The sequence below is a fragment of the Oryza glaberrima genome, chromosome 1 (assembly GCF_000147395.1).
Source record: "Oryza glaberrima chromosome 1, OglaRS2, whole genome shotgun sequence".
In the NCBI taxonomy this organism is placed as follows: domain Eukaryota; kingdom Viridiplantae; phylum Streptophyta; class Magnoliopsida; order Poales; family Poaceae; genus Oryza; species Oryza glaberrima.
In genome coordinates this window covers 38,039,810-38,065,211 of record NC_068326.1, presented here as the reverse complement: position 1 = coordinate 38,065,211, position 25,402 = coordinate 38,039,810, and the positions used below count along the sequence as shown (strand labels likewise).

Below are 25,402 nucleotides of genomic sequence, written 5' to 3'. Positions count from 1 at the left end.
TTAAGAGGAAGGATTGAGATGAAAACAACCCACCAAGCGGAAAGTACACAGTTAGGAACTGTGTAATCAATTTAATGGTACATCAAGATGGTTAGTTCAAGCTATTATGGATGATTAATTGATAACCCAATAACAAAGAAAACGATTTCTCTCCAATACTCGAAAGGAAATCTATTGGGCACAACATATACTCTCGGAGTGTTAGAGATGTGTTTGACTCACTAATCTCATGTTACCTTTGGCTAATGGTCTTTGCTCTACTTTTGTCCTGTCTTCGCCACTGCCTACCTGTACCGAACAGAATGTGACCTTCGACTATCTCCTGCCTATTTTTTCTTGTCGAAGTCATCGTTGTCCATCCATCCATGAATTGGTTGAACATGGCAAAGTTAATTCAGACCAAGAATTCAATCCTATTGGCCAGTATGAGCCAAACACATTTTGGCGTTGTTCTCACCTTCCTATATAAGCCGGGAGTAGTAGCGCTTCTGCTCGTGGCCGTTAGGCTCTGCAAGAAGCAACAACAGGTCAGATGTCACAGGTTGAGTCGAGCTTGAGAATGGCGTCTTCAGCTGCTTCCATGCTCGACATGGCGTTGCTACTTGCAGTCTTTGCCTCCATCCTAGCAGGTACAGAACTCTCTCACTGATTTTGTTCCCCTGCTTTTCTTCTAGCATACTCTGCTTCAGTTTCGTTCTTGTGTTTTTTGTATTAGCTTGCAATGCGAAAAGTTTATATTGTCCTAGGTGAAGAGTTGTGCCTTGAAAAAGTTGAAATTGGTGTACAAGCCATTGCCGAACGTACGAGTGAGTTTGTTGATTTCAAGTAGTGGAGTTACTATCTTGCACATTAGTACTACATGACAAGCGTTACGCGAGATACTCATTTAATGAAACAGTAACACGGTAAGAAAACAAAACATGTAAGCAATCGAGGTAGATTTAAGGACGCATCTCTTTCTTCAGCATGAACGCTATGCATGGAAATATACAATGCAAACGTTTGGTTTGATGAAACACGGGAAAATTCTCACCGTTCCTGTGAAATTCGTGCACGATTACGCATAGTTCTACTGTATTAAGAAGTAGTATAGTACCACAAAGCTAGATTCTGTTAGAAAATTAATTGGTTTTAGGGGCGTCATTAAGATGCATGATGTGTGATAGTATACCAGCACTACTGCACTAGCTAGATTACGATTCCTTCAGGAGAGGTGAAAGCACGCACATACCAGCTTGTCAGTAACTCACTTGCCCAAAAACCATGGACTAGGATCCCTTTGATGGATGATAGCAGAAACTGAGTTCATGACAGATATTTGAGAGTAACTAATATTACTGTAGAAAGTTTAAAAGTTGATTTAAAAAATGTTGGCTGGTGAAGAAAATTTTCGGAGAAAAAGGCTTAGGAAGTGTACCACGACTGCCGGTGACAATCCATCAGTCCATAAGCCGAAAAGGATGTTTCTTTGCATTGTTTGGCTTTTCTGTTTCTGCACTTGATTAACAAACAAGCGCGACCGGCGAGGCCGGCCGTGATCACGGGCAGGCTGGTGCAGTCCTGTTAGCTATCGAAATGGACACGGTTGCATGCCTGCATGCATGCGAACGAATTGGACTGTCCAACAGTCGTGCTGCAGACGTTGGAGCAGACGTTTTCAATTCCATTTCCCGTACTACGTGGTCCTTCGCTTTCTACCTGACAGCTACTTTGTTTGCATGGGCAAATTTGCTAGGTTGTGATTTTGTGAACCAGATTGTTTGGTTATTGTTTTTTTTTCCCTTCCTAAAGAACAGAGGTAGTTAGCTCTTCAGTACATGTAAGATATGGACAAATAAGAATGCTACTAGTATGCATGAAACTTTAATTAGTCAAGAACTGCATGCTATGCTTTGGTAGCTAACAAATTTCGGCAAATTGCACGCTCCACCACCTGATTTGTATATTTAACTGGTGCTCGACGGACTAAGTATCTGAGTCTGAAACTCTGAATGTATGTAAAGCACTTTGGCAGAATTGCAGTCAACTAACTCGATTAGGTGCATGTTTTTAACGAACATAAGTTAGTTGCGAGTACCATCAGAGAGCACTTACGATTGGGAAAAAAAACGACGGAAATTAGGAATCTGTGCTAGTGCAGTTGTACTACTACATCTTCGTTTTCAGTTAAACGTCAGTTTCCATGAGTCTAAATTATTCTTCCGAGATGTCGCTGAAGTCAATTTGTCGAACGAGGTTTGGATTGACTCCTTGCCGGTCCTTCCGGTCTGATCTCACTGTCTGTGCTCCTCAACCATCTCATCTCATCTTCTGCGAAACATGAACTCAAATATTAAAATTTCAACCGTCAACAATTTCTCAAATACTTAGTTAAAAAAACAGTACAAATTGATTTGACTTGAAAAACATTATCAAATATATAGATTCGTTAGGTTTTAATAAACTTACTCTAATATAAATTGACTGCTATAATTTTTAAAAGTTTGATCATCCCTGACGACTGGAGGGAGTGCCATTTTAATTGTTGGCAACACAACGGCAATTCCAGCAATAAAGTTCAAGAGGGATCCTTCCACGCATGCTAATGTACGGTGTATATATGATTGCCTTCTCGATTTTGTTTGTCATTGCGTCTTTGCAAGCTACATACGTACCTACGTTATGTTAATTTCTTGCTTGCGTGCCTACAAATTAAAGTTCGGGTTACTATAAAATGCGGTAGCGATTAACCTACGTATACTGCAAAAAAAATCAAATCAGAAGCTTAAGCTTTAATTTGACAAAGGTTGAAATGGAATCTGAGACAGGAACGGCAGCGGTTGGAGTATGCTGGGGCATGAGCGGCGACAACCTGCCGCCGGCGAGCAAGGTCACCGAGATGCTCCGTGAGAACGGCTTCACCGTCGTGCGCCTCTACGCGCCGGACAGCACAGCGCTCGCGGCGCTCGGCGGCACGGGCATCCGCGTCGTCGTCGGCGCGCCCAACTACGACCTCCCCGCCCTGGCGCACGGCGGGACCGCCGCCGCGGCCGCCTGGATCCGCGAGAACATCCAGGCCTACCCGACGGTCCTGTTCCGGTTCGTCGTCGTGGGCAACGAGGTCGCCGGCGCCGACACGCAGCTCCTCGTCCCGGCCATGGAGAACGTCCACGCCGCGCTCGCGGCGGCCGGGCTGGGACACATCAAGGTGACGACGTCGATCTCCCAGGCCACCATCGGCGTCCACATCCCGCCGTCCGCCGGCGAGTTCACCGACGAGGCGAAGCCGTTCATGAGCTACGTGATCCCATTCCTGGAACGGACGCACGCGCCGCTGCTGGCCAACCTGTACCCATACTTCATCTACTCATACAACCCGGGCGGCATGGACATCAGCTTCGCGCTGTTCACGGCGAGCGGCGCGGTGGTGCAGGACGGGGAGTACGGGTACCAGAACCAGTTCGACGCGACGGTGGACGCGCTGTACACGGCGGTGGCGAAGCTCGGGGGAGAGAACGTGAGGGTGGTGGTGTCTGAGACCGGGTGGCCGACGGCGGGCGGCGTGGGCGCGTCGGTGGAGAACGCCATGACATTCAACCAGAACCTGGTGAGGCACGTCCGGAATGGCACGCCGCGGCATCCCGGGAAGAAGACGGAGACGTACGTGTTCGCCATGTTCAACGAGAACCTCAAGGAGGCCGGCGTGGAGCAGAATTGGGGCCTCTTCTACCCCAGCACCGATAGGGTCTACCCCATTAGCTTCCATGCCCGTATTTGACACGGACACGGATCCTCTGCAGTGCTGTTGGTACAGTAGCAATTACGAGCGGCAGCCAGTAGTTTGATCCTATATAATAGTGGCTCATCCTATATCAGCGGTAATGCAGAGAATTCCCGTCGGGTCTGAACATACCATCGGTTGGTCGAAACATATGTATGCGGCCGTGCTACGTGCTGACTACTTCTGTATGCGTATCTGTACAGTAATTGGTTGTGAACGCGAGGAGAGGTCAACATGTATAGCACGAGCCTGGAGATAGAGGGGTGTATACGTTTGTTATTGTGTCAGTATTGTGTATTTTTCATCGTGTGCCTGCGATTTGTACTATTCCTAATTTATACTTATGTTGTTTTTATTTCTTTTTATTCAGATCAATGGGCTTACTTCCAGACAGTGGCGGACGCAAGATTAAAAATAAGATGGGGTGAAAATGTTGTCTTTATAAAGACACCTAAATACAACAAATACCATATTTATACCGTAATCGCATAAAGATATATTTGAGACAAACAAAACCATTTATGACAAAGAAATAATATTTGCGTCATATATAATTAATCATACACCAAAAGATGCAGTAGGACAAGTAAATAATATGCAAGATTGCAAGTAACTGCGCATGCCTTCCATTTTTACAGTAAATAACATGCAGTAGAACAGTGTTAACTAGGAGTACCAACTATTTCCATTATCCTAAACAGATGATTAACTAATCTAGACAGCAACAGATCATTTGCAAGAAGAACAATCAAATTTGCTTGTTACTTGACTACAATAAAATGGTCCAAGGAAGAGGATGATTTGATTAAAATGGTCCAACTGCTACTACTGCCCCTACCGGCTTACCACTGAGGTTGCTGACTCGCTAGCGCCAGGCGGCTAGGCGCTAGCTTGCAGCCTGCTAGTTGCTGTTGTGCCCGTGCTGCGGAGTGCCGGCCAGGCCAAGGAGCGGGTCGGCCGGAGCAGACGTGAGGCGACGATGGTCGGGCTGACAGCGACGGCGTTGCGTTGGCGCCGAGCAGGAGGAGGCTCGAGAGGCGAGGAGGAGACGAGGAGGAGAGAGCTGCTGGCCGCCGGCTGCGAGCGGCATCGGGCCAGTCGTCGGCCGTCGCTCGGCGCCGGGCGGCAGCTAGGCGTCATCGTCGCGTGCGCCGGTGGCCGGTGTGGCAGTGCGGGACGGCGGTAGCGAGCAAGTGCGAGACGGTGTGCGGAGTCGCGGTCCTTGTGCGAAGACGAAGCGTTGGCGTAACGATGCGGTAGCGAGAAAGCAAAACTGTGGTATGGGCCGGGGTGGGGCGGCGCGGGCCATAGCTGGGCCGGCCGCCCCATGCCGCCTAATGGGCACGTCCGCCCCTGCTTCCAGATTATTACTATGGCTTTGACAAGCTAGTCCAAATTTTCAGCTTCTGATATACGGAACCAAAACATGGCAACTTTTAGCATCAACCTGTATCACGTATGGAACGGCTTTGAGACGTTGTACAAAATATATCAAATTCCACAAGATTAGATGACTTGCCTTCTTTGTGACCGTTACCAAAAAAATCCATCTGTTGCGTCTTTAAATTCCATCCACGTTGAGGCCGCGATTTTAACTGCGAAGCGAACGACCTCAAATTTCATCCTCGATTCTCGCGCCGCGATCTTATCTTAAATGTGAAGTGAAGGTACGCGGCGCGCGGTGAACTCGCGATAATGGCGGTGGCGGCGGCGGACGGCATCGCCGCACTCGTCGACTGGTCCGACCTTCTGCCGGTGATCCTCGAGGACATCTCCCAGCGCGTCCATGGCGACGACCGCGCCGTGTTTGCCGCCGTCTGCAAGTCGTGGCGGCGCGCGGCGAGCGCGGCGGGCCCTCGCCTCAGCCGCCACTCCCTCCACCTTGTGGCGCTCTGCTCCGGCGCCAACGCCGTCGACTTCTCCTCCCGCCACGGCGACGTCGTCAAGACGGCGTACCTCGGCAGCGGCGGCGCGCGCCCCCACCGCATCATCGGCTGCTCCCACGGCTGGCTCGTCGTCGTGGACGAGGCGTGCCGCGCCTCCCTCCTCGAGCCCTTCACAGACGGCGCGCAGGTACCCCTGCCGCCCGTCACGTCGTTCGACTGCGAGTACTTCGTCACGGCCGTCGGTGGCGACGGCGACGGCGTCCCGGAATACTTCGCGGTGGACAATCACGCCTATCACCACCATCTCCAAGGCCATCGCAAGATCGAGTGGAAGCCTCCCAAATTGGTGCCGGTCCAGTCGATGCGCGATGAGTTCTTCCAGAAGGCGGCCATCGCCCCGGGCAGCCACCGGAAGGAGAGCTACGCCGCCGTGATGGTAAGCCACAGCGGCGGCTCCGGGCTGGCATTCGCGAGGTCCGGCGACGACCGCTGGACGTCGCTGCCCACCCAGGCATTGACGCGGTACGCGGACGTCATCTGGCACAACGGCGCGTTCTACACGCTCACCCGAGGCGACGGCGCCGTGGCGGCGTGGGAGCCGGACGGCCGCGCCCTGAAGCCACGGTTCGTGACGGGGCCGGTCATGAGGTGGGAGTTCAAGCGGCTGGTGGAATTCCACAGCGACACGTTCCACCAGCCGGCGTTCTACGAGGGCGCGAGGTACCTGGCCAAGCAGGCGGACGGCGGCGGGGGGCTACTGGTGGTGAGCACCGTGGCCATCCTCGACGACAGCAACGCGCTGCGGGCGCGGCGGTTCAAGGTGTTCGACGTGGACGAGGACAAGGGCGAGTGGCGCGCCCGGGACGACGTCGGCGACGCCGCGGTGCTGGTGGGGATCAACCACAGCGAGTGCGTGTCGACGCGGGAGTACCCGTGCCTGAAGCCCAACTGCGCGTACTACGTGGTCAAGTCGTTCGCGGCGGATTTCGAGGAGGAGGAGAAGGGATGCTCGCGGTACGAGAGCGGCGTGTGCGATGTCAAGACGGGGGTGGCGTCCAGGATGTCGGTGTTTCGGCGCGCCGCCGGCGGCCATCCTGTTTGGTTTGTGCCCTCCGCTGTTTCTCGCAGGTGAAGTGATGACAAATTTGAAAACCGTGTACTTAAATTTCAGAAATTTCAAGGGATTTTAGTTACCCAGAGAAATTTTTCAAGGATTTTTATCGCGTTGTGGTTTTCACGTTCTTGGGTCGCTGGGCCAAATCGAGATTTCAAAAGTTAAATATTCAAAACTGGACAGAAACTAAATATTTGACTTCATATGCAAGTGCCCAACTGATGACGTTCTTAACTCTGACGGCGAGCGTTGTGGTTTTCACTTTCGTTCTTGTGTCGCTGGGCCAAATCGAGGTTTAAATGTTGGTTAATTTTATCATCCTTAAGAATGTAGCGTAAAATTTAGTACTTTCTCAAAGTACTGTAAAAATTCCTCTTATCGGTTTCGTTGGGGGCAAGTCAAGTTAAAGTCCATATTTGGTTGCTGGTGGCAGAGATTATCTCGTAGAATCACCTCCTTATTAAACAGTGGAATTAGCCGGTAAACCAAACTGTACACATTTGCAACGCCAACCAAATCTATCAACCATGGCGCCGCCCGTCTGCTTCTCCGACCTGCCACGTGAAGCCCTCGACGACATCGCCCGCCGCGCCGGCGCCCTCAACAACGTCGTGTGCTCCGCCGTCTGCAGGCCATGGCGGCGCGACCTGAAAACCACGCGCCTCGGGCTACTGAAGCAACCGAACCGGCCGTATAGCGTCAACCTAGAGCTGTGGTGCGGCAGCATCGAGCTTGATCCCATCCGCCGCTGCATCAACGGCGAACGAACCGTCCGCATCGCCAACCACGACGGCGCCGCGCCAGTAACCCGCATCGTCGGTTCTTCCCACGGCTGGCTCGTCACCGTCGACGAGGACGGCGGCCTGTCCCTGCTCGAGGCCGTCACCGGCAGGTTGTACCCGCTGCCTCCCATCACTTCGTCCGGTAGCAAGAAGGTGGCCAAGGACCTCGACCAGATGGGCGAGTCCATGTTCCAGAAGGCCGAGCTGGTTCCCGGCCACCGGCTGGGCACCTTCGCCGTGATGCTGATCCACGGCGGCGGGTTCGGCATGTCGTTCCTCCGTCCAGGCGCCAAATGCTGGACGGCGGTGCGCGTCCCGAAATGGATGAAGCAAAAGTTCGTCGACGTCGTGTTCCACCAGGGCGCGTTCTACACGGTCAGCCGCGACGCCGAGGTGAGCGCCTGGACGCCGGACGCGTCTCGGAGCCGAGGCAGGAGTGCGCGTGGGTCTCCCTCGTGGTGTCGATCGGCGGCGACCACCTGCTCATGGTGTCTCGGTTGCACGAGCGCGAGGGGGCGTGGCTCGCCGTGGAGGACCTCGGGGAGGCGGCCATCTTGGTGGGGAGCAGCTGCAGCTTGAGCGTGTCGACGCGAGGCTCCCGCGACGCGTTGCGCAACCACCTCTACTTCGCTCGGCCACCCTACCGCCTACTCGCTGCCGACGGCGTCGGCGGGATATGGCTTCCAACTGAATTCCGTTGCAATCAGGCCCCATTTTCCTTAGCTTAATGTTCCTCTACAGTAGTGTTAGCAGTTTCAGCTAAAGTGATGCATACATGACTTGTTTGACTTATTAGAGTCACATATGTTATTACGAAGTGAACGTATCTCAACTGGTTATAATTCTTGTGGTGGAACCTATTTATCCACGACTCAAATCTTAGAATCGACACGGTTAATATCACTGTCAATTCTCCTATCTAAACTCTTAATCAAATTTTCATGTTAATATCATCATTAATTCTCTCGTCTAAACTCCTAAATCTATTCCCTCAAATTGCCAAACAAGTTGTTTCTTCTCACTTACATGTGTAATTGCAGCAACAGCCTTCCAATATAGTTAAAGAGAGATAAAAGTTGAGAGGGACACTCTATATCCAAGAGCAGGGCCGCCCTGACTTTTTGGTGGCCCGGTGCAAAACAAAAAATGAAGATCCCCATTCATCATAAAAAAAACAAGATAATATTTTAAAACTCATGTCATTAACGAATTTCACACTAATAAATTTAAAATACAATCAAACAGTCACGATATACTCGATCGTCGATCGGTTTTCTGTCTTTTCTCTAAACCTATCAGGCCTGATACAGTGATATCATTGTATACATATTTTGGAGGCCCCTAATTTTTGGAGGCCCAATACGGTCACACCTTCCACGCTGCCCCAGGGCCCAGTACGGTCACACCTTCCGCGCTGCCCCAGGGCCGGCCCTGTCCAAGAGCAGAAATCTACAACTGTTTTGACTTGCAGAAAGAGAAATTTTACACTACTTTAGAAAATATTTTGAGGTATCTAAATTTTAGGCTAGAATTTTTTGTACCTTAAGGTACTTAATATGGTACCTCTGTGTACTTTCTCAAGAAAACGTTAGATCTTCGAAACTAGACAAATCAATATTTTGTTTTCTTGATTTCAAATACAAATCTGGTAGTTTCAACTTTGTGCAAATTTGCCGCTCAGAATGCATGGACACCTTCTATACAATCTGCAAAACGTTATTTGTTTCCCAGTACAGACTGAATGGATGGAAGTCACGAACACTGGAAGATTGGGCTAATGGAAGATGGATCTTAATTTAATCAGTTTCGTTGGGGGCAAGTCAAGTAAGTCTATATTTGGCTGTTTGTTATAGAGATAATCTCGTAGAATCAGCATCTTAAACAGAGGAACGAACCATAAACACCGAGGATCGCGCCTTCACTATCGCTGGATAAACACTGTATAGTTGTTACATTTCCATCGCCAACAATGGCGCATGTCAGCTTCTCCGATCTGCCACCTGAAGCTCTCGACATCGCCCGCCGCGCTGGCGCCCTCAACAACGTCGTCTGCTCCGCCGTCTGCCGGCCATGGCGCCGCGCCCTGAAAACCACGCGCCTCCGCCTACTCAAACGACCTAGCCGCCCGTACAGCGTGAGACTAGACAAGTGGAGGAACGGCACCATCAGTCTCTGCCCGGCCGTTCGCCTCGGCTGCAGCAGTGAATCAACCATCTATGTCCCCATCGCCATGGATGACGGCGGCGACAAGCTACCAACCCGCATCATCGGGTCCTCCCATGGCTGGCTCGTCACCGTCGACAAGGAGTGCGGCCTGTCCCTGCTCGAGGCCTTCACCGGCAGGGTGTTCCCTCTGCCTCCCATCACTTCGTCCGGCAGCAAGAAGGTGGCCAAGGAGCTCGACCAGATGGGCGAGTCCATGTTCTACAAGGCGGCGTTGGCTCCCGGCCGCCGGCTGGGCGCGTTCGCCGTGATGCTGATCCACGGCGGCGGGTTCGGCCTGTCGTTCCTCCGGCCCGATGCCAAATCGTGGACGGCGGTGCGCGTGCCGAAACGGATGCAGCACAAGTACACGGACGTCGTGTTCCACCGCGGCGCGTTCTACACTGCCAGCCGCGACGGCGAGGTGGCCGCCTGGGCGCCGGACGCGAGCTCCAGCGGCCTGCACGCGGGGCGCGTCTCGGAGCCGACGCAGGAGTGCACGTGGGCCGCCCTCGTGGAGTCGGTCGGTGGCGACGACCTGCTCATGGTGAGCAGCTTCGTCGTGGAAGAAGGCTTTGCCGCGCATGGCCAATGGTACCGGCTACCGCGCCGGCGGTACGCGGTGTCGCGCTACGACGGCGAGCGCGAGGGGACGTCGTCGTGGCTCCCCGTGGAGGATCTCGGCGAGGCTGCCATCTTGGTGGGAAGCAGCTGCAGCTTGTGCGTGTCGACGCGAGGCTTCCACGACGATTTGCGCAACCGCCTCTTTTTCGCATGGCCGTCCTACGAATCAGGCAAATACTACTGCTTCCACCCTGACGAGTATCGCCTGCCGACGGCGACGCCGGGTTGTACTTACCTGATTATGCCGCATTACGGCGGCTCTTGGTTTGCGCCTTATGTTGCACCTGAATTCCATTGGTATTAGACCCGGCTATGTTTAATGTGTATTTTTGAATCACCGACTAACGTGTCTACTTTACTCTCTCCGTCTCAAAATAAATAAATAGTCTAGATTCGTATAAAATAATTGGCTTGTTCTACCACCGCGGGATTACTTGTTATGGGTAAGTCTGCACATATATAGGTGGGTTCTAATTTTTACTGTATATTAAAAAAATGGTTATGTTTTTTTTTTAAAAACGTAGTATATCACTCCACATATGTGCAAGTTGAAATACAATTTCTATAAGTTAGTCGGGTGTCTCGTCGTTAATGGGTACGTCGCCTTTTACTGAAAAGAAAATAGCAAGGAGCTGATTTGGTTTGCAGAGGTGCTTCCAATATGTTAGCCCTTCAAAGCTGGATATAAACTAAAGTTTTTCTTTCAAAAAAGTTGCACTTCAAATACAAGTCAGGTTTGTTTCGAATTTGTGCAAATTCGCCTCTCAAAATTCATGGACACCTTATATAAATATACAGAAAGTGCCTGTAGTTTTCCGTTCCAAATTGCACGATACTTCCGTACATGCCACGAAGGCACGATCGAGCACGGCAATATTGGATCGATCCTTTATCAGCTTCGTTGGGGGAAAATCAAGTAATAACGTCTACGTATATTTGGCCGTTGGTTGTAGAGATTATCTCGTAGAATCACCATCTTAACACAGATACGTATATTTGGCCGTTGGTTGTAGAGATAATCTCGTAGAATCACCATCTTAACACAGATGAATGAACGATAAACACCGAACACCACGGCATCACAATCGCTGGCTAAACACTGAATTGTCGTTACACATCTGCACCTCCAAACACCATGGCGCCCGTCTGCTTCTCTGACCTGCCACCTGAAGCGCTCGACGACATCGCCCGCCGCGCCGGACCACTCGACAACGTCGTGTGCTCCGCCGTCTGCCGGCCGTGGCGCCGCGCCCTGAAATCCACGCGCCTCCGCACACTCGAACAACCGAGCCGCCCGTACAGCGTGAGACTAGACCAGTGGAGCAATGGCATCGAGCTCTGTCCTCTCCGCCTCACCCGCGAACGAATCGTCCGCATCCCCAGCGACGGCGGCGCCGCGCCAGTGACCCGCATCATCGGGTCCTCCCACGGCTGGCTCGTCACCGTCGACGAGGAGTGCGGCCTGTCCCTGCTCGAGGCCGTCACCGGCAGGGCGTTCCCGCTGCCTCCCATCACCTCGTCCGGCAGCAAGAAGGTGGCCAGGGACCTCGACCAGATGGGCGAGTCCATGTTCCAGAAGGCGGAGCTGGTTCCCGGCCGCCGTGTCGGCACCTTCGCCGTGATGCTGATCCACGGCGGCGGGAACGGCCTGTCGTTCCTCCGGCCCGGCGCCAAGTCGTGGACGGCGCTGCGGTTCCCGAAATGGATGCAGCACAAGTACGTCGACGTCGTCTACCACAAGGGCGCGTTCTACACGGCGAGCCGCGAGGCCGCGGTGACCGCCTGGGCGCCGGACGCGAGCTCGAGCGGCCTGCACGCGACGCGCGTCACGGAGCCGAGGCCGGAGAAGTGCACGTGGGCCGCACTCGTGGAGTCGCTCGGCGGCGGCGACCTGCTCATGGTGAGCAGCGTCGGCGCCATGGACGACGAAGACCATGCGCGACACGGCTACCTCCGCGGGTCCCGGCGGTACGAGGTGTCCCGCTACGAGGAGCGCGAGGAGGGGAGGTGGCTCCCCGTGGAGGATCTCGGCGAGGTGGCCATCCTGGTGGGGATCGGCGGCCGCAGCCTGTGCGTGTCGACGCGAGGCGGCCGCGACGCGCTGCGCAACCACCTCTACTTCGCTCGGCCGTTCGTGTCCTTCGAGTACTACGACGGGCATCCTCGGGAGTATCGCCTGCCGACGGCGACGCCGGGGTGCGGCTTCGTATATGTTCCCGGCTGCAGCAGCTCTTGGTTTCTGCCTTACGTTGCACCTGAATCTCATTGCAATTAGGACTCGGTTTGGTGTCCATTTTTTTCTGACCAAACCTCTTCATCAATGTGTTACAGTGTTGGTACATTGTTACACACGTATCCTTTGCATGTAGCAAGGCTGAGACTCTCTCGCTTTGAGCATTAGAGACAAATAGCCTGTGGGCTCCCATAGCCAGACTCGTAAGTTAACAGAAAGAGGGCTGCTATATACCGGTATCCCGTTGGGATACTGTTCCAACGGGATCGCTCCATGTCCACCTCCCTCAGACGCGAGAACGCAGGCCATGGCGCCAGGCGAGACGTGGGAGTAGCACAGATGCGGCTAACGCTGGCGGCGCGGACGCAAACGGCGCCGACGACCTCCGGCGTGGAGGATGCGGCCGCCGGCGAGCTCCGGCGTGGGGCATGGTCGCATGGACGGCGGAGGATCTGCATGGTGACAGAGACGGTGCCGGCAATGAGCTCCAGCGTGGGGCGTGGATGGCGGAGGATCCTGCGTGGTGATGGCGGCGGCGCCGGCGACGAGCTACGGCGTGGAGGACGCGGCCGCCGGCTGAGGCGTGGATGACGGACGCGTCTGCCGGTGACGAGCTCCCGACGGAGGACACGGTCGCTGGCGACGAGCTCCGATGTGGACCGTGGACGGGGGAGGATGCGGCTGCCGACGACGAGGTTCGGGTTCAGTGTGGAGCGTGGATGGGGGAGGACGCGGCCGCCGGCGACGATGCCTCGACACCTCGACACCCAGCTCCTGGTATCTAGTAGGTATCATATGAAAATGATACCTCACAAGTATCGCCCCGATACGTCGTAGAAATCACGCGATACCTGATAGGTATCACATGATACCTCATGAGTATCGCCTGATACGTGATAGGAATTGTTTGATACCTGATACGTGGTAGAATCGCATGATACCTGGTAGGTATCACCCGATACCAGCTAGTTATCAGGTGATACATGTAAGGTATCATACGATTCTTACCACGTAGAAGATGATAGTTGCGAGGTATCAAGTGATACTTGAGTGGGATCATGTTAAACCTGGGAGGTATCATGATCCTCCTTAGTATCATGTTCGGTTTCACCAGGTTTCATAGGTGATACTTTGGGAGGATCATGTGATACCTGGGAGGTATCATGATACTCATCTGTATCATGTTTGGTATCATCAGTTTGCACAAATGATATCCTAGGAGGATCACATGATACTCCTCAAAAGTATCATTATGTGTGATACCTATGCAGTACCGCATGACACTACATAGGTATCATATCTAGTAACAAGATCCTATGGGTTTCACAGATGATACTTTAGTAGAATCGTGTGATACTTGTGTTTCTACCACATATCAGATGATACTTGCGAGGTATCAGATGATACCTATGAGGTATCATGCGATTCTTATCACGTGGTGGGTGATGCTTGCGATGTATCAGGTCCTGATACCTAACTGGTATCGGGTGATACCTACCAGTTATCATGCGATTCTACCACGTATCAGGTGATACTTGAGAGGTATCAGATGATACCTATCAAGTATCATACGATTCTTACCACGTAGAAGATGATACCTATCATGTATCACGCAATTCTTACCACGTAGAAGATGATTCTACCACACTCCACAGCCAGCCATGACCAAATTAACAAGTTCTTTGCACCCCCGTCTTGTCTCTTTTCTCCCCCAAAGTAGCATATGGATAGGATGAAGGCCCGGACTCGCAGCGGGATCGACGGCCGGCGACGAAGGCGCCGACCGGAGAAGGCCCGCAACGGAGTTGGGGCGCCGGCGGAGGGCGCACTGGCCGACCACGCAGATGGAGCCAAGGGTGGGCGTTAACGGCGGCGTGGTGATGGCAGGCAATGGTGCTGGAGCTCCCGGCGGCAAATCCGGCGACCACGTCGCCGGTGATGGAGTTGGGGCGCCGGCGGAGAGCACATCGGCCGGCCACGCGGATGGAGCACCAGGCGGCAATCCGACGACCACGTAGCCGGCGGCCGCGTCTCCGGTGGCCACATCCTCCTCTCCTCGAGCGGGTCTTATTCCCAGCCTGCGTCGGAGTCGCCGATGGCCACCTCCTCCTCACGGCTTAGGCGCCGATGGCCACCTCTTCCTCATGGCTTAGGTGCTCAGCCTCGTTCCTATTTGGATGGGAAAGGTGGACGAAGGGTATCCCGTCCGACGGTATACCGGTATATAGCATTTCCGTAACAGAAAAAGTCCACTTTGATTTCCATTAAAATAGGCCGAATCTAATTCGTACCCCACAATATATTTTTGCGTGTGTGAATGACAGATGGATCTCACAGATATTTTTTTAATTCTAATATCACATAAGCGTCACGTGAGACGAACACCATGTCAACACTGCCACATTAGCGTCACGTCAGCAAAACCGCTGAGAAAGTCAAATTGCACTGGTTTTAATAGTTTGAGAAGTCGTCATATCCTGTTTTGTGGTTGAGGGGTATAAATTAGATTCGACCTATATTCCTAAGGTTTGACTTAAATATTGTACTAAACGACTTCTTTACGAGTATGGAGGGAGTATTAAACAAGTCGAGATGCATTTTCTAGCCACGACAACTTACTCATCTTTTATTAAAATCCATCTTCGGAGAGCATATTCTTGCTTGCTACCTGAGCTCCTCGCCGCATATACTCTCTCTCTCTCTCTCTCTCTGCTTCTGGATGAATGACATGATTCGGCGTAACGTGACTGTCCAATTATCTTGTGTCCACTTTATTTATATTTACGCTAACAATCAGCGTAACGCAACGAAATAAAGCGCCGCGTCTTTACTCTTTTGTGGACAGTGACCCATCAATCAATGCACAAGCAGCAGTGACGTACTGACGTTAATCGCAGCTCTACCCATCATTTGCAGCCACCAGCATCTGCTCCGGCACGCTTCTGCCACCGCCGTCGCCGGAGATCCGTCACGCGTCCGACTCCGATTGACTGAACCGTCGGAGCACGTACGCCGGGATGCGGTGCTGGCGTCGCCTGGCGGCGGCCGGCGCACTGCTCGCCGCCCTCTGCGCCGCGCTTGCTCTGGCGGTGGCGGAGCACCGGCGCCCTGACACCACGGCCAGCAGCAGCAGCCGCCGGCCGCTGCGGTTCGCGTCGGGAGGAGGGTTCAAGGTGGCGCTCTTCGCCGACCTGCATTACGGCGAGAACGCCTGGACGGACTGGGGCCCACGGCAGGACGCTGGCTCCGACCGCGTCATGGCCGCTGTCCTCGACGCCGAGAAACCCGGTGCGTGCGGCGTCCCCTCGCCTGAAATGTAAAATTGCGAGTTCTTTTCGCTGAAATCTCCCGGAATTCGCAGACTTCGTGGTGTACCTCGGCGACCTCGTGACCGCGAACAATCTAGGGATCCCCAACGCGAGCCTGTACTGGGACAGAGCGATTTCTCCGACCAGAGGCAGGGGGATCCCGTGGGCGACGGTGTTCGGGAACCACGACGACATGCCGTTCGAGTGGCCTCCTGAGTGGTTCTCTCCTGCAGGCGTTCCGCCGCTGCATTGCCCACCACCGAGCATGTCAGATTCAGGTAAACTTAAGATAGTTCATTTCTGAATTTGTTTCAGTTCAGTCACTGAACTTCAGCGCAGAAAAAAGAAAAGGAAAAGAAAGAAGGCAACCACTGTATGCTTTCAAACAAAAGTAATCATTCATTTGAACTTTTCAAGAAAACCATGTTTTTAACTTGATGTGCAGACTGCAGCTTCCGAGGAACACCGCGACTTGAACTGATGACAAGTGAGGTTATCCGTAATGGATTGTCATATTCATCAAATGGCCCCAAGGACCTCTGGCCTGCTGTTTCCAACTACGTCTTGCAGGTGCTATCACAGAAGCGAGATGATCCAGCTCTGCTCATGTATTTCCTTGACTCCGGTGGTGGATCCTATCCAGAAGTGATATCCAGTGCTCAGGTTCAGTGGTTTCATAGTCAATCTCAGTTCCTTAATCCAAATGGAAGGTCAGAAACTTGTATCAATTTTGCACATACTCAAAATTCAAGCTTCTGCAACTCAAAATTAATGTTGTGTAATTATTCTACAGGATTCCAGAGATAATCTTTTGGCATATTCCAAGTACGGCATATGCCAAGGTTGCGCCGAAAGCTAAGTCCGAAATAAGAAAACCCTGTGTTGGCTCTATCAACAGGGAAGAAGTAGCACCACAAGAAGCTGAATGGGGTATGATGGATGCCCTTGTCAAGAGGGCTTCAGTGAAGGTTTTTTCATCTGAACATTTCTTGACATGTATACAGAATTTCTTATCCCCTGAATCCCTTCAGATAACTTAGATACACAGGTCAAAATTCAGAAGACACTTACTTTTTATTTGTTAGAGAACATATATCATTGGTTGTCATTTTACAGGCAATTTTCGTTGGTCACAACCACGGCCTGGATTGGTGCTGCCCACACGAGAAACTCTGGCTATGTTTTGCCCGACACACAGGCTATGGTGGCTACGGTAACTGGCCAAGAGGAGCAAGGGTTATTGAGATATCTGAACAGCCCTTCTCAATTCAGTCATGGATACGGATGGAGGATGGGACAACGCACAGCGATATTAGCTTGAGCTCCTAGACTTGTAAATGAAATGTAGTTGCTGGAGTTTTATTTCAGACAAATAAAGAGTCCAAGTAGGAAAATGAAGGTGGACACTGTATATAATTAAGCTGAGCCCCCTTGTAAAATTGTAATATATGCGTACAGAGTAAGAAAAGGTTGGCAGAAAGAAAGAGAAAAGAGTAGGAAAAATGATGAACCTATGGGATCCACTGCCACGTGTCAAGCTACGTGGTGCCATGTCAGATGAAATCACCAGAAAAAAAAGTTACAGGGAGGAAAAACAAACCGATATCATATCAGCAGTTGAGGGAGTCTTCTTATTTTGGAATAAGTTCACTTTGGGTCCATCTATTTGTCGCCTAGTCCGATTTTCGTCCCCTGTTCGCAAAACCAGGTACGATGGGTCCCCAACTTAACGAAACCATTTAAATAAGGTCCTTCGGCAGTATTGTGTTCGGTTTTAGCTGATGTGGTGCCTACGTGGCTCCTTTTGACCAGGTCTTCGTCCAACGTGTCGTTGACGTGGCGCTTATGTGGCAATTAGATCAGAAAAAATAATAAAACATGTGGGACCCACATATCAGTTTCGCATGCAAATAATAAAAAATGGGTGGGCCCATGTGGGCCCACACGTCATCCTCACCACCATCTTCTCTCTATCCTTTCTATCCATCTCTCTCTCCAACCGACGGAGCGGAGTGGGCGGCGGCCGGAGTGGGCGGCGGCCGGAGTGGGCGACGGCAGGACGGAGCGGTGGCAGAGCAGAGGGGCAGAGGCAGAGAGGGGCGGAGACGAGGGGTGAAGCGGCGCGTCGTGGGCGGAGCGGCCGGCCGACGGGGGAGAAGTCGCAGCGCGGCGGTGGCCGGAGGGCCGCGGGGCGCCGACCGTTGGGAGCAGAGGAGCCGCCCGTGGCCTGTGGCCGTCTGCGGGTGCGTGTCGGCGTCCACCTTGATGTTGGTGTTGCCGTTGGCGACGAGGCCATCGACCAGGGTCTTGAGGTCGGCCTACGCGTCGCCGGCGACGTAAGCGGAGGGGACAGAGGCGTCGCGCTCGGCTTCGACCTCCATGAGCTTAGAGAAGACGCCAACCATGGCCGCCGTGTTGTACGTGCAGGCCTCCGTCTATAGGTACGCGCCCCGGTGGTCGGTGAACACATCGTTGCCGTTGGGCCCGCCGATGACGGTGCCGTCGAGGTCGTGCGACTTCTCCCCCCGCCGCGCTGTGGAATGAAAGCATACTGCTCGGCAACTACTGGACTACCTAGTGAAATAGCTCTTCTAATCTACAAACAAAATTACAGAAAATTACAGACATGTGAATCAATGACAAATTGTTCATTATACTTTTGCAAATTGCAATGTTTTCACTTGTCATTTGTCAAATACTCAACAAATGTTACATTTTTATGATGCCAAAGCCTTTCCTTTCCCCTTTCTATCCATTTGTATTGAATTGGGCTAGTTGCTTTGCTGCCTTGCCCTTGCTGACTTGTTGGTGTTGCTGCCTGCTCGGCTTAGAGCTGGGCTGCTGCACGCAGGCGCACAGCCGTGTAGGCCAGGTGGCACCGCGGCACTAGGAGCGGGCAAGCACCGCCGCGCTGGCCTGCAGTCTGCAGAGGCTCGCCACCTAGCCTGGACGCTGCACCCACACTGTTCATGGCTTCACTCAATTCGACGCGATTGGGGTTTTGGAGTGGGGAATTTTCGACCAACGGCCGGCGTTGTGGGCCGCGCCACCGGGGGCGGGGAGCAGCGGCGGTGGTAGGCACGAGTGCAGCTTCAAGATCCTGCTCATCAGGGACTCCGACGTCGGCAAGAGCCGGCGAAGTGCAGCTTCAAGATCTTGCTCATCAGGGACTCCGACGTCGGCAAGAGCCGCCCTCCCTGCTTCGCCGGCTGGAGAGAGAAAAGAGGGAGAGAGAGAGAGAGGGGGATAGAGAGAAGAGGTAGTGAGCATGACGTGTGGGTCCACAATTTTTTTTTGTTATTTGTGTGTGAAACTGACAGGTGGGTCCCACGTGTTTTATTATTTTTTCGAATCTAACTGTCACATAAACGCCACGTCAACGACACTTTGGACAAAGAGCTAGTCAAAAGGAGCCACGTAGGTGCCACCTCAGCCAAAACTGGACTAAATACCGCCGAGGGACCTCATTTAAACGGTTTCGTAAATAGAGGGACCCAAAGTGAACTTATTCCTCTTATTTTATCTGGTTTTACTCAGGCAATTAAGGGACTCTAATTAGACTTTTGCCACCTATACCGATGGCTTCTATCCAAATTCCAATGGGCCCAATTGGATCGGGTGAGTCTCTGCGATCGGTTTCTATACAAAACTGTTATGGGCCTGCAATCCAAATTCTGATGGCCCAGTGTTAGTTACGATTTGTGGGCTTATTTGGTTCTTTGCGCTTGTCCGGAATCAGTTTATATTGTGCAGGACTAAGTTCACGTGAGGTTCCTTAACTTTATCAACGAATCTGATTTTCATCCTTCAACCGGAAAACCAGATATAACAGGTCCCTCAACTGTCAAAGCCGGTGTAATGTATGTCTTATGGCGGTTTGGACGATGTTTTTAGCTGACGTGGCGCCTACGTGACTAGTTTGACTCGGTCTTTATCCCACGACAATAAAAATAATAATTAAAAATAGTGTGGCCGACGTGGGTCCCACATGTCATTCTCACTCCCTCCTCTTCTCTCTCCTCCCTCTCCCGGCCATTCTTCTTCCTCCTCTATCCTCTCTTCGTCTCTCTCCCCTATCCTCTCTTTTCTCCTCTATCTCCCTTCCAGGCACAACGGCAGACGGGGCGGCATGCAGTGGCCGTCGGGAGAAGGAGCGATGGTCCTCAAAGGCTCCCCGCTCCTTCTCCCAATCGCCGATTCTATTACGACGCTGCAACTGCCCAAGCACAACAAATATAAGAGGTGGACATCCTTGGACCTCGTGGGCTACCAGCGCACAACCAACCCGATAAGGCCAACCACAACGCACCCTCCTACCGCGCCGTCTACCGCCATCAGTGTCACACCCCAATCTGGTACCGCCGGACAACGGCACCTGACTGGAGCGTGTCGTAGGAAAAACGGCGCGAACCGCTTCCTACGAAACCGCGATCTCAGTACCAGTCCCAGGACATAGCGCTGGTCCCACGGTGACAAATTTTAATCATTGCAAATCCTTAACATAAATAGAGGACTTATTTATCTTAACTTAGGTTGCAGCTCAGAACAGCCCGAGAATGCAACCGACGACGCTGACGAGGAAACACCAACAACAGCAGCAGCAGCGGAACCAACCAACGAACACCCAACACCACAGGCGACGGCTGGGAACCAGGACGAAACCCTATTCTTCACTTCACTTTATCTTCTCTTCAGGGCGGAGGAACTATATATATATTTGTATAGAGCAAGGGTGAGTACTTTCGTACTCAGCAAGTCACGGGAACTTAGGTGTTTAATGCAAGCTTGGAAGAGAGGCAAGGTTGTTTTGCAAATCTTTTGTTTGAAATCATTTTGAAATCACTAAGTGATTTATTTCTTTTTAAGTTTGGGTCGAAAAGAGACTTGCGTCTCAAATCGACTTAAGAGATGCTTTTCAACAGCTCAATTGGTAATGTACCAACCTCCCGGGTCAGATCATTACTTCTCGGCTCCCAGAGCCATTTCATTTGATTAAGCGGCTCCCAAAGCCTTATTCGTTTTTGCGGACTCCCAGAGTCCAGTTGCCCAGTAGCAAAGCAATCCGCTTCCACTCGGGAAGCCTAGTCTATGATGCCCGCAGACATCCCGAATCACACAGATTCATTTCTAACCACTCAGGTCATCCATCTGCCACATAGGCTGATTCTGGTTACGATTCCTACACCACAACAACTTTTCACAAAGCACAGGCAAATAAATCTACGCAACGGGAACCACCTCACATCCGCCCATGACCGTGGGCACGGCTGTTCGAACAGTTAGTTAACCTCTGCAGAGGGGTACACTTTACCCACAAGACACGAACTTACTCCAGACACTGGCCGGTGTCAGAGGTTCGCGACAAAGCCTTTCCTAAGCCAACTCAGGGTTACCTCATGCCACATAGAAGGATCAAATCCTCACATAAATATAGGCCATTTTAGTTTTCACAAATCAAACTCCAACCACCTCGATCGGTAATTCAGCAAGCTTCTCTTCCTTGCTTACCAGGAACCCGGTTTGGCTCCAACCGACCCCGCCCCGGCGTTCCCAACTATTGGCATGCGAGGTTTCCCTGAACCGACTAGTTACTTAGCCAGGGTGTCTCATTCCACCTTGTGATTGCACTTTGATTATGCTCGATGAGTTTCCCATAGGAACGGTCCTAATATGCGAATACGGGACAGTTCCACATAGGCACAACCCCCGCATCGCGAGTTTTCACAATTCATTTTATTTTTAAACACACCGACACCACATGTCGGGTTTTCAAGGCTTTACAAACCCATTTCCCAAGTTTTCGACAAACAACGGTGTATGTGGGATATTTGGTATACGCGCTCAGAGAGCACGGATACCGAGGTACCACAAAGGTGGAGCGACAAGGAGTCAGGGTAGTACAGCCTACAGGAATTAGTGCGATTACTGGGTAGGTCCGTCGGCTTGGCGCGCAAACCGAGGCCAAGCAAGTTAAGTGTGTGATTCTAACAATGCAAGTTGCAAACAAAATAATAATGATTTTCCAATTATAGGAGCAATTGGTCAAAGGGTGACTTGCCTAGCTCAAGGTCTTCACGGAGCTTCACGAATCTTTGAGAAAACCCGCGATCGACGAAAATCCGGTAACCGCAACTATACGCAAACAATCAAAAACCTAAACAAAAGACCAAAATAAAGATCCTATTTAGAATAAATAATAGTGCCATTAAATAGATCTCAATTTTACGGAAATACTGGAAGTGGAACGAAGTCAATCGGACGAACGGATCGAGAGATATGAATTTTGGAATCTTAACTGGAATTTCTGGACAAGGAAATGATTTATTAGATTTTTCTAGAACACGAGAAATGGTTTATGGAATAATATTCTCAAGAATATTATTGATGGTCACTGACGTGCGGGACCAAAGGAAATGATTCATGGAATTTTTGGAATAAGGAATTGATTTATGAAAAAGGGAAAAGGATTTATTAATCCCTTTGGATAAGAAAAGGAAGGAGGGATAGGAATCAGACTTTCTCGAGCGGCTTGGCGTGGCCCGAGAGGATTTGCGCGGTTCGGCCGAGCTTATTAGGCCGGCGCGGGCTACGGGGAGGTGGCCCAAGAGAGGGGCGCGGGGAGAGAGAGGGGGAAGGGGAGCCGGGTGGACCGGGCTCACCTCGCGGGGGCCCGAGCGGGCCCTCTTGTCGGTGAGGCGGTGCATGGTGGAAACGGCGCACGCGGGGGCGGGCGCTAGGGTTTCGGGTGCGCGTGGCTTAGGAGCGGTGCACCGGGTGGACGGATGGCGGCGGGCCCACGTGCAGCTGCACGGCTTGCCGTGGACCGCGCGCACGGGAGGGAAGACGGAGGGAGGGGGCGGCTGACCGGCTTGGCCCGGTCAAAGCCGAGGTGGCGCCAACGTGGCAGCCACGCGGGCCGGTGGGAGGAGGAAGAAGGGGAGGCCGAGATGGACGGCGAACGGCGGCCAAGTTCACCGGAGCTCGTCGCGACGATTCGAGAGAGAGGGAGTACACCGGAACGATGGGACGGACGAGAGGAAGTGAGCCACCGGATCAGATTCGCCGGAGGGAGGCCGGCGACGACGAATCGCGGCGGCGCACGCCAGCGGCGAGAAAAGGGGGAAACTTCACCGAAGCAACGGGGGTTCGATTAAAAGGGGTGGGAGCATATCCGGGGTTCAAGGAATCCGTTTCCGGCGCCGGATGGGACGGAGGAGCACCGAGGAGAGCCGACGACAAGCGGCGGCCTCCGGGAGCGGACGGCAATGGCGGCGAGGCCATGCCGGGCGGCGGCGGGGCTCGGGGCAGCGTCCACGCGCGTTTGGGAAGGTCTAGGCTAGCAATCGCGCAAGCTAGGGGGGAGAGGAAGAGTGGGGAGGGAGAACGGGGGCTACCGCGTCGGGAGATCGCCGGGAAGAGTGTCCGACGGCACAGGCGGGATCACCTTGGTCTCGGGCCGGGGAAGGGGAGGGAGAGAGGGCGACTGGAGTCCTCTTCGGCTCCGCGCGCACGCCGGCTTCCCGGCACACGCGACGGCGGAGGAAGGCGAGGACAGCGGCAGCAAGGCGGCGATGTCACTGCAGCGGTGGAGACTGAAGTGGGAGGGATTTGAGAGGAGGGACTCAGCTTTATAGTGGAGGCGAGGTCGGTTCGCGTGGGAGGTCGGTTCAAACCGACCTTAGGGCGGTCAAGGCGGCAGCTGGAGGTCGTGCTCAGAGCTAGCGGCCAAGCGGCGGCAGAGGCGGTCACGGGCGTGACGCCGGCTAAGGAAAAAGGTGAAAAGAGGAGGGAAACGAGCTTTGCTCCCTTGCTATTTTGGGAGGAAGGAGGATGTGAGAACGAGAGAGAGGAGCACGAGCTCTGTCTCCTGGTTTTGGAAGGATGCGGCATGGGGGCATCGGAGCCAGGCGATGACAGTGGCGACGTCGGCAAAAGGCGAGCGAGGCCGGGCGGCTGCACGGCGCAGGCGCGGCAGGGCTGACAGCGGCAGCGACCGGCCAGTCGGCCATGCGCGCGCGTGCGGGAAAGAGCGAAGGCGGTGGTGGGTTTGAACGACAAAGCGGCGGCGCGGAGCGCGGGCGAGAGAGAGCGAGAGAAAACGAGAGAGAGAGAGATCGGGGGAGAGAGAGAGGCGCTTTCTCTCAGGCAGGGCACGTGCAAACCACGTGAGGAGGGGAGCGGGCTGAGAGGAGATGGGCCGGGGAAGAAGAGTCGGCCCACCGAGCCAGAGGGAGGTAAAATAGACTTTCACAGAGAAGGCTGATTTGGAGAGAATTGGAGTTTGTAGTTGGATTCAAATTCGACATTCGAACTCGAGGGTTCAGGGGAGGAATCAAGGAAGGCTCAAGATAGAGTTTGGTATTTTTCGAAATTGGGAGCGAGCGTTTAGCGAGGATTCAAAGGATGCGACTGAATTTCGGAACTTGATTTGGAGACTTGAATCGGAAGAGGAATTTGAGGTGGAGGATTTTGATTTCGATGAGAGGGAACAACGGGATTTGAAATGAGATCTTGGCACGACTTAGACTCGCACACAAAGAACGAAAATTTTCGCAATTAGGATTTTGCCGAATTAGTTTTTAACGCCTCACGAAAAGCGGAGCGTTACAATCAGCCTCGGATGCATGCTTCTGCATCACATTGCAACAACAAGTAGGCTGATGAACCGCGCGACTATTTCCGCGGAAGCATGGTGGAGAAGAACAACATCAGCAAGACAACCAGCACCGGAATCGACCTGATACTGAGGAGATTGTCCTCTTGATAGTTAAGGGACCCGTCGTATTTGGTTTTTTGGTTGAATGATGAAAATCGGATTTGTTCACAAGTAACCTCAGTAAACTTATTCCTATTGTGGACCGTAAACTTCAAATCCCACGGTTCACGGAAACCCGACGGGATAGCGTCGTTACAATGTCCTCAAGTTGGCGCGCAGCTCACCTCCTCTCGCTCCTTGCGCTTTTCGGGCCGCCGGCGGCGGCCGGAGCTACACCAGGTGTGAAGGTTATTTTTACTCTGAAAAGGTACAGAGATTCTACCTATTGCGTTAATGATGGGTCAAAATGATACAACATTCCTAAGTAGGCTGCCAAACGGCGAAAAGGCAGAGAAATACTAAAAAAAACGTAAGAACGAAGTGTAACAAAAAGGTAAGAAAAGCTAGAAAAAAAGGAAAAGGAATAAGGGAATAACAGAGAAAACGGAGAGAAATCTTAGAGAAATCGATAAAAAAATTCTGGTACTACTGTCTCAGCTTAGCTTGTTAATCCAGTGTGCGGATTCGCACGTGATGGCCCCAATAAACTATATCAACTTAGCTACGGCGACGAGAGGGAGACGGCGGGGCTTCCGCCATCTGACGGAGGCACGGAGCTGGTATTATTTCCATCTCGATCGATCTCAACTTGTTACACTTCGTTCTTATATTATATGATCGTATATATGAAGGCTGACGAAAGAACATATAAGAACGTATATGTACGATCATATATAC

General features: G+C 52.4%; 6 protein-coding genes across 7 annotated transcripts; all 6 read left to right on the top strand.

Annotated features, from left to right (window-relative positions):
• The first annotated feature begins 471 nt into the window (after positions 1-471).
• LOC127768735 (lichenase-2-like) lies at positions 472-4,119 on the top strand. The gene is made up of 2 exons (XM_052294375.1): positions 472-629; positions 2,808-4,119. Exons 1-2 carry the CDS (start codon positions 533-535, stop codon positions 3,755-3,757), a joined length of 1,047 nt encoding a protein of 348 aa, XP_052150335.1. The 5' UTR covers positions 472-532; the 3' UTR covers positions 3,758-4,119.
• A 1,336-nt stretch (positions 4,120-5,455) lies between these two features.
• On the top strand, positions 5,456-6,858 carry LOC127760251 (uncharacterized). The gene has a single exon (XM_052284477.1). The coding sequence runs from the start codon at positions 5,456-5,458 to the stop codon at positions 6,776-6,778; it is 1,323 nt and encodes a 440-aa protein (XP_052140437.1). The 3' UTR covers positions 6,779-6,858.
• A 429-nt stretch (positions 6,859-7,287) lies between these two features.
• On the top strand, positions 7,288-8,121 carry LOC127764508 (uncharacterized). The gene has a single exon (XM_052289395.1). The coding sequence runs from the start codon at positions 7,288-7,290 to the stop codon at positions 8,119-8,121; it is 834 nt and encodes a 277-aa protein (XP_052145355.1).
• Positions 8,122-9,503: 1,382 nt separating this feature from the next.
• On the top strand, positions 9,504-10,694 carry LOC127760565 (uncharacterized). The gene has a single exon (XM_052284845.1). It carries the CDS (start codon positions 9,512-9,514, stop codon positions 10,670-10,672), a length of 1,161 nt encoding a protein of 386 aa, XP_052140805.1. The 5' UTR covers positions 9,504-9,511; the 3' UTR covers positions 10,673-10,694.
• Positions 10,695-11,503: 809 nt separating this feature from the next.
• On the top strand, positions 11,504-12,643 carry LOC127761821 (uncharacterized). Its single transcript, XM_052286156.1, has one exon. The coding sequence runs from the start codon at positions 11,504-11,506 to the stop codon at positions 12,641-12,643; it is 1,140 nt and encodes a 379-aa protein (XP_052142116.1).
• A 2,786-nt stretch (positions 12,644-15,429) lies between these two features.
• On the top strand, positions 15,430-17,375 carry LOC127769714 (probable inactive purple acid phosphatase 16). Of its 2 annotated transcripts, none has more exons than XM_052295345.1 (5): positions 15,430-15,889; positions 15,963-16,187; positions 16,355-16,619; positions 16,703-16,905; positions 17,026-17,375. In XM_052295345.1, the coding sequence occupies exons 1-5, from the start codon at positions 15,619-15,621 to the stop codon at positions 17,124-17,126; spliced, it is 1,065 nt and encodes a 354-aa protein (XP_052151305.1). In that variant the 5' UTR covers positions 15,430-15,618; the 3' UTR covers positions 17,127-17,375. The 2 variants fall into 2 exon arrangements, with proteins under 2 accessions (XP_052151305.1, XP_052151297.1); XM_052295337.1 differs by having other exon boundaries at positions 15,435-15,889; positions 16,703-16,877.
• Positions 17,376-25,402: the final 8,027 nt, after the last annotated feature.

Coding starts and splice junctions, on each gene's coding strand:
- LOC127761821 (XM_052286156.1), top strand. CDS start 11,504: ATGGCGCCCGTCTGCTTCTCTGACCTGCCACCTGAAGCGCTCGACGAC.
- LOC127768735 (XM_052294375.1), top strand. CDS start 533: ATGTCACAGGTTGAGTCGAGCTTGAGAATGGCGTCTTCAGCTGCTTCC. Junction 630..2,807: donor CTTTGCCTCCATCCTAGCAG/GTACAGAACTCT, acceptor AATCTGAGACAG/GAACGGCAGCGGTTGGAGTA.
- LOC127764508 (XM_052289395.1), top strand. CDS start 7,288: ATGGCGCCGCCCGTCTGCTTCTCCGACCTGCCACGTGAAGCCCTCGAC.
- LOC127769714 (XM_052295337.1), top strand. CDS start 15,619: ATGCGGTGCTGGCGTCGCCTGGCGGCGGCCGGCGCACTGCTCGCCGCC. Junction 15,890..15,962: donor CCTCGACGCCGAGAAACCCG/GTGCGTGCGGCG, acceptor CGGAATTCGCAG/ACTTCGTGGTGTACCTCGGC. Junction 16,878..17,025: donor TCAAGAGGGCTTCAGTGAAG/GTTTTTTCATCT, acceptor GTCATTTTACAG/GCAATTTTCGTTGGTCACAA.
- LOC127760565 (XM_052284845.1), top strand. CDS start 9,512: ATGGCGCATGTCAGCTTCTCCGATCTGCCACCTGAAGCTCTCGACATC.
- LOC127760251 (XM_052284477.1), top strand. CDS start 5,456: ATGGCGGTGGCGGCGGCGGACGGCATCGCCGCACTCGTCGACTGGTCC.